At 45.0% G+C, this 12831-nt stretch overlaps 1 protein-coding gene across 2 annotated transcripts; it reads left to right on the forward strand.

Moving 5' to 3' along the window:
• On the forward strand, positions 1-3599 carry LOC131656040 (uncharacterized). Of its 2 annotated transcripts, none has more exons than XM_058925821.1 (6): positions 1-273; positions 747-950; positions 1522-1631; positions 1988-2035; positions 2162-2370; positions 3331-3599. In XM_058925821.1, exons 2-6 carry the CDS (start codon positions 776-778, stop codon positions 3446-3448), a joined length of 660 nt encoding a protein of 219 aa, XP_058781804.1. In that variant the 5' UTR covers positions 1-273; positions 747-775; the 3' UTR covers positions 3449-3599. The 2 variants fall into 2 exon arrangements, with proteins under 2 accessions (XP_058781804.1, XP_058781803.1); XM_058925820.1 differs by having other exon boundaries at positions 3-273; positions 739-950.
• Positions 3600-12831: the final 9232 nt, after the last annotated feature.

Consider the following 12831-nt stretch of genomic DNA (forward strand, 5'->3'; position numbering starts at 1 on the left):
ATATTCCATCAATCTAAAGACACTCTTATTATTTGGTTGAAGATGAGTTAAATAACACGATGAAAATTCCACGTGTCAGTCATCGTCCGTAGTCAAACTGTGTTCGCGTCGGAGTTCAGAAAAGCGAGGGTCAGAATTCACAATGCAAAGATACAAAAAATGGAACAACCAAATCAATCACAAACAACGCTCTCTCTCTTATGATGAAGAAGAAGAAGAACAGATAACGATGACGACAACAATCAATTCCTCCTCCTTCTTAAAATCACCATGGTACTTTCTTCTCTCTCTGTAATTTCAGCTACATTGCATAAACTATTGAGTAAATTAGGTTACTTTCCTTGAACATTGTTTAACCTATTCTGGATATTCATGTTCCTCTTCAAAATATTACTGTAATTTTCACCTATCAATGTGTTTCAAGTAACCGTTTCTTTGAAGTGAGTACTGTTTCACCGTTCATTCATATGATGGAAAAACCCACCTCGGCTTCACGGCTAATCCTAATTTCTTACTTTATTTTAATCACAACCTTCAATTTATGGAAAATTACACTTTAATAGGAAAAATTAAGATAATTAGGATAATTACAAATTATTTTCCATTTCTGCTTATCATATTATACATTCACTCTCACTCTAACTCTCCTTGGGAGGTTTTTTTTTTTTTTTTTTTTTTTTTTTTGTATATAAGCAAAGTAGCTACTACCTTGTAACCCTTTTTGCTATTTTTTGTTAGAGAAAAAGGTTGAGTGGCTCGTTGTTCGTGATTGCGAATGACGAACTTCACAGAAAACAACAATGGGAGCTCTTCCTCTTCACCAACACCTTCTGAAGTGCTTCGAGATTTTAATGTTTTTGAAGATTTGTATGCCAAAGGAAATTGGAGTTCAAACAACTATGATACCGCGATTGAGATTGATGATGAGAGTTCTTCTGAGGATGAAAAAGGTTGTTTTTTAATTTGATTTTAATAATGTTTTTCTATCTCTTTTAAAGGTATTATTTTGCTTAGCAGTAGCATAACAAAATCTGAAAAAAAATGTTGTTAGTACCTTAGAAATTGAATGCAGATTAATAGGTTTTGTTCGATCTATCGATTTTATTGTGCTTGTCTTAACATAGGGTATTCTGCGGAATAGATTTAGTTGATCAGCGCATCAAGTCTTTGATTTAGCTCAGAACATCCTCTTTGTTATGGAGATGTTATGATTTCAATTCCCTAACTTAACCTGCAGAGCAGAAGAGGGCTTTAGCACCATTTTTAAGAGATTTTTTTTATGATTTCAAGAACACAAAAAAGGGAAAGGAAAGGAAAGGAAGAGGACTTTACTATCATTCTTTTTTTCTTTCTTTTTGGTATGGTGTGAGCTTGTGCATTTGTATCGGTGTAAGAAATAGAGTTAATTTTTCTTTCTCTTTTATTTTGAGATGTACTTTGTATGTCATGTAAATTGGATATTTGTGTTAGAAATAACTTGCTGATGCTGATCCATTTTGAATGTAAACGCGGATATTTCAGAGTTCAATCCAATTGATCAGAATGAGGAGTCTCGACCGGTTGTGAAGTGTTCCGTATGTGATTTTGACATCAATGTTTCTGCACTTCAGACATACGGCTCATATGCTATGGTATGACCTCCTGGATTTTATAACTTATGTTCAGCAATACTTATTGATGAGGTATTTTCGGTCTTTGTTAGATTTGGTTTGATAGATTTGATAACTGCACTAAAGATTTTGTTTTTACAAATCAATGCTCTTGCTTAGCTGCTATGCTGCTAATGTAATTGAACAGAAAATTTGTATATCGGCTTGATATAGTGCACTGTCTTGATCTTAATAAAAAGATAAGTATGAAGTAACCATTTTAATCAAAAACTAAGGAACTAAATGATACACGGCATTTCTAAACATTTATCACTGGTAGATACTTGTTATAATTGAAATTTGATATCTTACCGACTGCTTTACTGTTCCTATATCAGATTTGTCCTGTGTGTGAGGAACATTCAAGCTTGCGAAGCCGGCGAAAGGTATTTGTCTCTTATCCTTTGATTTATGTGCTTTAATTGAGACATAGCTCAGATTCAATGTGGGAGCATTTGATTCTTATCTAACTCAATTCAATATGTTGATATAACTGTATACTTTCTACATAGCGGGCTTGGTACGCTAGGAATCAAAAGAAGTACGGTGCCTTGAATGTTGATTTGACATTGAATGACAAGAAACCTGCTCCTAGGGAAAATAAACATGAACCATTGTCACCATGTAAGAACAATGTGTATCTTTCAAGCTCTGAAGATTTCTTCTCAGATGAAGATACCATCAGCAGCAGTGCCTCCGACGCTACTTTTGTTGCAAAAAGGTATGATCCTTATTTTCATCTATATGTTGTAATGCTGGTTTGATAATAAAGAACGAAGTTGAGGAACTCTTAATTAAATTTTAACTTTTTTCATTTGCTGTCTTTGCTAATCATCTGTTCTTTGACACGTTAAATATCAAATAAACTCATATGTGACATAATCGATCTGAATTTAATATCATTGTTGTAACTCATTCATTGTTCTCAAATAATAATGTTGCTTCATGTGTATAGAATACATTATATGTGGATCTACAAGATCTCACTAGGAGTTTATTCAGTGGTAGATTATAACAGAATCTAGACACTATCGATAATCTATGTTTTTCGGGTTTTTATTTCTCTTAATATTCTTGCCATTTTAATGTTACTTTGAAAAAAAACAGAAAGTATTTGTTCATAATATATTACTTTGACTTTCCTAATTATAACTTAAATTTGATTAAGGAAGTCACATAATGCATGCAGTCTTAAATAGCTCGTGTTTGTTGATTTGAGATGCAATTCAGATGGTGTTTTCTAAATCTCGTGATCTAAGTCTAGGTTTGCACTAACTTACTATGATGATAATTTAAAGGATCGCGTAGCAAGAGCTTTACTCGGTAATTCATCATTATTGTCTTTCTGAATATGAAAACTTTCATTCCCAACCTTTGAATAAATTTTGTAGAACTGTGTGATGCCCTCTTTTATTGCCAGAATTACTTGACTGTTAATGTGCTTGACACCTGATTTGTAATATCTTTCTGTGATATGGTTTACAATCACATTCTCAGGAGACAGTAGTTCATTCCAAACATCTATGTATTGAATTTTGAGTATTTTGCACACATTATAAAGGCATGGTGTAGACCCTAGATTGAACTCAATATCTTGATTGTAGTGTTTTCTGATTAATTATTGAAAAATATTTTCCTAAAAACACTTCTGAAAATTTTGTTGATGGTTTTGTGTTTGCAGCGATGGGGAGGAAGATGCACGGGATACTACTGGCGGAGATGAACAGAATGTTGAAGAGAGAAGTAACAAGGCTGCATTTGCTCAAGAGTTGGTTATCTCAGCTTTATTCTCAGAATAATAGAATAGATAGATAATCATGCATTGCAAGGAACTATTTAATTACATCTTCATATAGTTTTGATGATTGTAAAAATTATAGGCATTGTGTTTCATTCTGGTGCATGAGTTATTATATAGGATAATTACAAATCTTTAATATTGGACGGTTAGGGTGAGGTTTTATTTTAGAGTTAAATACAATAAACAAAAATGTTTAGGGTATTAAAATCTAAACTCGAGTATAAATAAATAAACTAAAGTTTTAAAACATAAATTCCTAAAATATTTTCCCCTTGTGAAAATATATAAAATGCCTTTAATTTATTTGCTTATACTTTCTTTTAAAGCAAGTGCGGGCAAGCTATTAGTGATGATACTAAGGTCTATTTGGCTATTAGTGATGATACTAAGGTCTATTTGAGAGTTTGGAGGAAAATGGATGGAAGGACTTTGAAAAAAGAATTCAAAAGAAAAGGATTGAGTGAAGAAAATGGAAGGATTTTGATTGGGAGGGTTTTGGAGAGTCTATTTTTATTTCTAACACAAAACTCCTTAATTTAGAAATTCAAAATTTATATTGAAGGAAGGTTTTTGAAGGCTTTCACAAAATTTTCAAATATATTCTATGTTGTTATAGTATTGTGATAATTAAAAATATAGTAATAATTAACACTCTTTTATTATTTTATACAAACTAATTCTTTAAAATAATGTCAAATATTTTTCTATAATTTTTTAAAAATTCGTTTTCGAAAGTTTTTCCTTTCATTCCAAATTAACAAGAAAGAAAGTTTAAATATATCTTCTAATGAAATCTTACTAATAAAGGTGTTTTTAAATATATTTCTCAATTCAATGTATCTTTTTTCAAAATTACTTAACTTTTAGCATTTCACCCTAAAAATTTTCTTTTAATCTCTCAAGATTAATCGTAAATGAATAAGGTGAAAGCTTATATTTGATTTTCAAAATGAGGTCATCCGCATTGCACATTGCATGTGTGCAAGCATGAGTGCAACCCTATGAACCATATTAATGTGGGACCTTCAATGAAGGATTCTTGTCGTCCTATGAGACATATTATTGGACCTTCACTGAAGGATTATTGTCATTTTGAGGCATAATGATGTTGGACTTTCACTGAAGGATCCATGCCACTATGTTGGATCTTCACTGAAGGATTCTTGTCCTCCTATGAAGCATATTGATGTTGGGCATTCGTTGAAGGATCCTTTCCGTCCTATGAAACATATTGATGTTGGACATCAGTAAAGAGTTTTTGCTGTGAGGCATATTGATGTTGGACCTTCACTGGGATCCTTGCGACCATATGGGATATATTGACCTTGGACCTTCACTGAAGGATCTTTGTCATCCTATGAGACATGTTAATGTTGGACTATCACTGAAGGATCATTGTCACCCTATAGGGCATATTGACATTGGACCTTCCTTGAAGAATCCTTGTCGTCATATGAGGCATATTGATGTTGAACCTAATCTGAAGGATCCTTCCCACCCTGTGGGGTATATTAATGTTGGACCTTCATTGAATGACACTTTCTGTCTACGAGGTACATTGATATTGGATATTCACTGAAGAAAATTTACTTCCCTACGAGGCATATTGATGTTGGACTTTCATTGAAGGATTAACGCCAAGAGAAACTTAAACAACACTTGAAGGACTCGCCCCTGCAAGAAATTTATTCAGGCAAGGCGACATGAGAGGAAAACCCCATGAAATTGATTATAATAAAATCCAAATAACATGAGAAGAATCATAACAACATCTGAACTCTTCATTAATAAACTCTGAAGGTTGTGGTTGCAAAAGATATTATAAAGGGTGAAAAGAAAAATAATGAACTAACAATATATATATCCAAAGCATCAGATATTGCAACGCTTGAGGGACTTTCCCTTTAAAGCTACAGTTGAGAAACTCGCCCCCTAATATCAGGGATGTGCTTCTTTAGAAAGAAATTAACGTATCAAAGATTTAAAATCATTTTGCCCTTCCTAAGCCTCCTTTCTAGATGAGAGGTCGAGGTTGAGGTCGCCCTAAGGACCCATCTCGTTCTAGTCAAGTGTGGAAATTGTAACCGCCCCTCGAGGCTAAACCTTACAAGGTGTCCTAACCAACTTAATTAACAACAATAAAAAAGAAATCAATAAACATACCGCCTAAGATGGAAGTGTTCTGGACTGGGCCAAGGCTAGGCCCAACACCGCTTTCGGCCCAATAAACCTCAGGGGCCCATGAATAGTTCATTCCCTCCCCGCACGCCTTGCTCGGCACTAACACCCTACCCGGAGCAGATGACCTCGCTCGGCGTTAACTCTCCCCCGGACGTCATCCTTGCCGAAGACCCTGCTCCGCGCAGGGCTCTTTCATATTCAACCCTCCGAATAACTCGGATCCCACGTGGCTCCTAAAAGACCACGTCTTCCCTTGGACTTCGGAGCGGTTAACCAGGACAGAGGGCGTACACGCACCTCCGATATTTCCGCTCAGGAAACCTGGCAGTCTCCTAGTTGGGCTTGGGAATCCAACCCAATAGCGAGATCATGGCCCAGCGCTGGGGGCTATATATACCCTCTTTGACTAGAGGGTCAGGTATTCAATTCTTACTCACTCTTAGCTAAGTACTTGCGCTCCTTTGCTCGTCAACTTACTTTGGCATTGGAGTACCTTGCAGGTACACCCCCCTCCTCCTTCCTAGAAGATCCAGTCCGAGCAGCCTACGACGATTCTTCTGATCAGGTACGATCAGTGGCGCCGTCTGTGGGAAACTTGCTTCCCCATCTTTAAAGAACAAAGATCAAAGCTAATCATCTCCAATCGTCATGGCTGACAACAACAACATCCCAAACGCTGACCCTTTCCTCCTTCACGAGCTGATCGAGGAATCCTCCCGCGAGCTAGCTAATCATCGTCGGGGGGATCGTCGGCGACAAAGGTCCGGGCATGAAACCCAGGACACCCAGCTGTTGCAGGTCCTACAACAGGTCCAGAATGTTGACCATGTTCCTCCAGAAGGGCACGTTCAGAACGGCGAGTAGATCAGAACGACCAACGGGCCGGAACATGCCCAGAATGTGAATGAGACCGACCTCCGAGACGGGCAACATGCTTCCTCATTCACCCACACCTCCGAGAGGCGGAGAGCCTCTCATGGGGAAGAAGAGGAACCGCTCAACATTCCCGAGGATGCTGACCCCATCACCGTCCGCTTGCTCAAAGAAATACAATTGACGAACAGCCTCCTCAGAATTCAGGACGACCGAATTCACGAACTGGAAAGACAGCGGCGACGTCGCCCCTCTCCACGGAGGCGCTACAGGTCACGCTCCTATTCCTCCTCGCGCTCACCGCCGAGAAGATACCGTCGGCGTTCCCCGTCCTCTTCAAGGTCTCCCCCGAGAAGACATCGCCGCCGGAGGACTCGTTCCCGTTCTCCACACAGAAAGAACAGGAAGAACCAGAAACCTGAAACCGCTGAACAAAGAAGCCCCTCCCCCGAACAGGGCCGTCGGGGCCCCTCCAAAGCTGCGTTGGGTAACAACCAAGAGGATCCCCGACGAAACAGGCACTACCATTCACCAGGACCGAGCGACGAGGAGGACTTCCGCAGCCCCTTGTCCGCCAGTATCCGGAGAGCCCGCCTCCCTCGGGGGATGGAAAAACCGCCAGTATTGGACCAATACGACGGAACCACTGACCCCGACGACCATATCCGGAGCATCGAAGCGGTCATGGACTATCACGTCGTCAGAGGCTCGATCAAGTGCCGCATTTTCCCGACCACCCTCAGGAAGGGAGCGATGAATTGGTACAGGAACCTCCCTTCGAACTCCATCCATTCTTGGACCGAGCTCAAAGAACTCTTCTTGAGCCACTTCACAGCCTCCCGACGGCAACCGAAATCGGAAGCCAATCTCGAGGCCGTAGTACAAGGACCCAACGAACCTCTTCGAGATTACCTTGAAAGATTCAACAAGGAGGCCGTCCAAGTGCAGACAGAAGACTACATGAAGAGGTACATCTTGGAGCGAGGACTTCTCCCCGGCAGTGACTTCAAGAAAGCTATTAAGATTGAGAAGGTGCACTCGATGAATGACCTCCTCAGCAAAGCAAAGGCATTCATCGATTTTGAGGAAGGCGAGGCAGCCGCAATCAGAGCCCCGAGGGGCAGTGGTGCCGCTCGCAGCTCAAACCTCGAAGACCCGGGGTCACGCCGAGGACAAGACAAAAGAAGGGACGACCGGTCCCGAGATGTCAAAGAACGGCGAGGACCAGCAGGGCGTTTCAACGACTACACTCCTTTGAACACCTCCCGGGAGAAAATCCTGGCCGACTGCCAGAACGCCGAGTTCAAGAAATCCAACATCAGGCCCCCGAAGTCAAATCCTACAAGACCGGGGACGGACAAGTCCAAGTACTGCAAGTACCACAAAAGCCACGAGCATATGACTGACGAATGCATAAATCTCAAAGATGCCATAGAGACCCTGATCAAAGAGGGACACCTGGCAAGATACACCAAGAAGGGAGAACCCCCCAGAAGAGGCATCCCTCGAAACTCTGACGAGGGGAACTCACCAGACAGCAGACCACTTCAAGTCGCACTGTCCGTAACCCGACCGGAAGACTTCATCCCTTCGGTCGGCGTGACGACCGCCCTCAGCACCTGGGAACATTTCCCCACCGCTATGGTCATCTCCAACGGCGGGGACCCCGGCTCTCTCACCGTCAGTTCAGTCAAGAGAAAGTTCGACGAGCTACTCAGCGCCAATGCCGATCTCGGCCCTACTCTGCGGAAATTCCGAGGAAAGTCAGAGCCAATCACTTTCTACCTCGAAGAACTGCCCGGCGGAGCTCCAAACGCCACCATTCCCCTCCTCGTCCGAGCCAGAATGGCAAACTTCGATGTTCGACGGGTCCTGGTAGATGAAGGCAGTTCAGTCGACATTATGTACTCCCACCTCTTCCAAACACTTCAGCTGGACGACTCGCACCTCACTCCCTATGTGGGTTCCGACCTCCAAGGTTTTAACGGAGCCACCACCAAACCATGGGGCTACGTCGAGCTGATTGTCACCTTCGGGGAAGGGGAAGCGTCCAGGCAAGTCAAAACCAGGTTTTTGGTAATCGACTGCAAGACATTGTACAACTGCATCATCGGGCGCCCCACACTGGCCGAGCTAACCGCCGTACCCTCCACGGTCCATCTGAAGATGAAGTTCTACACGAGGACAGGGAAAGTGGCCACCATCAACGCCGACATTGAAGTTGCGAGAAGGATCTTCGATGCATCCGTCAAAGGACTAGAGCTGATCGCTCCTCCGACCAGCTCCAACAAAAAACCAAGAGCCGAAGACAAGCATCCTCGGGAAGATCAGGTTCCAACGGCCAACGTCAGCTCAGTCGACCTCGATGCGAGGTTTACGCAAGAAGAACTGAAGACCGGGGAAGAGACACAATCAAAGGCCCCTCATCCCGTCCGGCCTGTCCCCGACGGAGACTTCGAGCTGATCCCCCTGGGGGACAACCCCAACAGAGCGGTGAAGATCGGCAAAGGCATCCCTGACCTGCCGAGGAAGCAACTCGTAGCCTGCCTTCGAGCCAATGCCGACCTGTTCGCATGGAGCGCCGTAGAGATGCCCGGACTCGACCCTGAGGTCGCCTGTCACCACCTCTCCATCAATCCAACCGCCAAGGCCGTAGTACAACGTAGGCGTCGGCAGTCTCCCGAGAAAGCGGAGGCTGCCGAGAAAGCTGTAAAAGACCTCCTAGAGGCAAATTTTATTTCCGAGGCCAAGTATTCAACTTGGCTCTCAAATGTTGTACTTGTTAAAAAATCTAATGGAAAATGGAGAATGTGTGTTGATTATACTGATGTTAACCGGGCATGTCCAAAGGACGCCTACCCTTTACCTAATATTGATAAACTGGTCGACAACTCGGCCGGCTATAAACTGTTGTCCTTCATGGACGCTTATTCTGGTTACAACCAGATTCCCATGGCGAAATGCGACAAGCAATGCACGGCTTTCATGACCGAATCGGGCAATTATTACTACAACGTAATGCCCTTCGGACTCAAAAACGCCGGAGCCACTTACCAGCGGATGATGAACAAGGTCTTCCGAGGAGAAATCGGCGACACGCTCGAGGTGTATATGGACGACATGATCGTCAAATCTCGAGAAGACTCCGACCACACGCTACATCTCGAGCGGGTCTTCGAGCAGGCCAGGTCCTGCAGGATGCGCTTCAATCCAGAGAAGTGCACCTTCGGAGTGCGGGCGGGCAAATTCCTCGGCTTCTACTTAACAGAACGAGGAATAGAAGCCAACCCTGATAAATGCCGAGCATTCTCAGACATCCCTACTCCACCAACAAAAAATCCATCCAGGTACTAAACGGAATGCTCACGGCATTATCCCGCTTCGTCGCGAAATCCGCCCAGCATGCACTTCCATTCTTTAAGCTTCTTCGGAAGGAAGCAGCTTTCGAGTGGTCCGAGGAATGCGAACAAGCATTATCCCACCTCAAACAAGTTCTCTCCAAACCCCCGGTGCTATCCCGACCAGACAGCAACGAGGTTCTCTATCTCTACTTGGCCGTTTCTGGCGAGGCGGCCAGCGCGGCCCTGATCCGAGAAACGGAAGACGGGCAGAAGCCAGTGTACTTCACTAGCAAAGCCCTACAAGGACCCGAGGTCCGCTATCAACAGATAGAAAAAATCGCGCCGGCCCTAATAACGGCCGCCAGAAGACTGAGGTACTACTTCCTCGCCCACACTATTATCGTCCGGACAGACCAACCGATCAAACAGCTTCTCAGCCGACCAGACATGGCCGGGAGAATGCTGAGATGGTCCCTCGAACTGTCCGAGTTCGACATACAATACGAGGGCAGGAAAGCGCTAAAAGCCCAAGCACTCGCCGACTTCGTGGCCGAGATGACGACGATCTCCAACTCCCCAACACCCACCGAGAATAAGTGGACCATCTATGTTGATGGCGCCTCAAGCCACGCGGGCAGCGGAGCCGGTATCATCTTGGAGAACGACGAGGGGCTCGTCATCGAAGTATCCTTAGTCCTCTCCTTCACCACATCGAACAACCAGGCCGAGTACGAAGCCCTCCTAGCGGGCCTACGCCTTGCCGAGGACGTGGGCGCTCGGGAAGTCATGATTTATACCGACTCACAACTGGTCGCGTCGCAAGTTAGCGGCGATTACCAGGCCAAAAACGACACACTAGCCGAGTATCTATCGCTCGTCAAAGAAAAGATGAAAGGATTCGCAAATGCAGACGTCGCGCACATCCCTCGGGAACACAACTCGAGGGCCGACCTCTTATCCAAGCTCGCAAGCACGAGAAAGAAGGGAGGGAACAAATCGGTGATACAAGAAATCTTGTCCGACCCAAGCGTAGGCAAAAACGCGCAGGCCATACAAGTGTTTGCCATCGGAGACGACCATTGCTGGATGACTCCGGTATACAATTACCTCATGAACGACGAGCTCCCCGATGATCCAAAAGAAGCTTCAGCCATTAAAAGGAGAGCCTGCTCGTACACAGTCATCGAAAATAAACTCTATCGGCGCGGCTTCTCCATTCCCCTTCTTAAATGCATCGACGACTCACAGGCAATGGAAGTACTGCAGGAGCTTCACGAGGGGATTAACGGCCAGCATCTCGGCGGCCGGTCGCTGGCGAGGAAAGCCCTCAGAGCCGGCTACTATTGGCCGACTATGCAGCAGGACGCCAAAGAGCATGTTCCGAAATGCGACAAATGTCAGCGGCATGCCGACATGCACCTAGCTCCCCCCAACGAGCTCAAATCCCTCTCCTCTCCTTGGCCTTTTTCCACCTGGGGAATGGACCTCCTCGGACCGTTCCCGGTCGGCTCGTACCAAAATAAATATCTCGTGGTCGCCGTCGATTACTTCACGAAGTGGATAGAGGCCGAGGCCCTTGCCAAGATCACATCTCAAAACGTGCTCCGTTTCTACAAACGAAACATACTCGCCCGGTTCGGGGTCCCTCAGGCCATAATCACCGACAATGGCACCCAGTTCACTGACAAAAAATTCCAAGAGTTTGTGGCCAAGCTCGGCACGAAGCAACACTTCACCTCAGTCGAGCACCCTCAGACGAACGGGCAGGCCGAGGCAGCCAACCGAGTCATCCTCCGAGGACTAAAGAGAAGGCTCGGCGAAGCCAAAAAAGCTTGGGTCGAAGAACTACATAGTGTACTTTGGGCGTATCGGACGACACCCCATTCGAGCACAGGCGAGACTCCTTTCAGATTAACCTACGGCACCGAGGCCGTAATTCCCGTAGAAATCCGAGAACCTTCTCGGCGCACCGAATCCCCCCTCGAGGAAGAACTTAACGACGAGGCCATGAGGGAAGAACTCGACATGGTAGAAGAGATCCGAGCAGGATCAGCCCTCCGAGAAGCTAAACTAAAACAGCAAATAGCTCTTCGCCATAACGCCAAAGTCATAAAGCGCGAATTTGAAATCGGCGCCCTAGTGCTCCGCAGAAACATGAAAGACTCGCGCGAGGGCAAACTAGCCCCAAACTGGGAAGGCCCGTACCGAGTTTACGACAAAACCGAGAACGGCGCCTACTACCTCGAGAATCTTCTCGGTGAAAAACTTGCTCGACCCTGGAATGCTGAAAAACTCAGACGTTATTACAGTTAAACATAAGCTAAAACGCCCGGCCTCTGGCCCAAACTCAGGTAGCGGACGGGCACGGACCCACGTCGTCGGTACGGACGTGAGTATTCCACGACAGCAACGGTCGATCCCCCTCGACAGATGGACGGGCCGATCCCTCGGCGGATTCTACACCTAGACCCTCCGAGGAAGTACCTGCATGGCAGAACCCCAGCTCGCGATGGGATCGTTCACGCCGCGAACGCTTGGCCGCAACCGCGGTCTCGCGCTCGCTTAAAGCGCACACCTGCTCTGCGCACCCGGCCCGTACTCAACACGCCCGGGCAATCAATCAAGGCCGAGCATAGTCCACAAAACCGATAATATCACAAGTATATAAAAAACCTCCCCGGCGTACCCGAGCGTAGCCGGATGCTAACGAAAAATATCCTAAGTATGGAGGAAACACCTTATCTACTCGTCACTCTCAGAAATGTTATCAAAAACGAGCAGGCAACGATAGTACTTTAACAGAAATGTTATCAAAAACGAGCAGGCAACGATAGTACTTTAAGGATGCGAATAAACGAATATAAGCAGACAAAGCTATAAAACATTAAAGATGCCGACCAGATCGGCCGACGATATCCAAAGTTACAATCAAATGACGGGCACGCAGGCCCCCAAAGATAATCCGGGCATTACCCAACAAAAGAGA

This window comes from Vicia villosa, linkage group LG3 (genome assembly GCF_029867415.1).
Source record: "Vicia villosa cultivar HV-30 ecotype Madison, WI linkage group LG3, Vvil1.0, whole genome shotgun sequence".
In the NCBI taxonomy this organism is placed as follows: domain Eukaryota; kingdom Viridiplantae; phylum Streptophyta; class Magnoliopsida; order Fabales; family Fabaceae; genus Vicia; species Vicia villosa.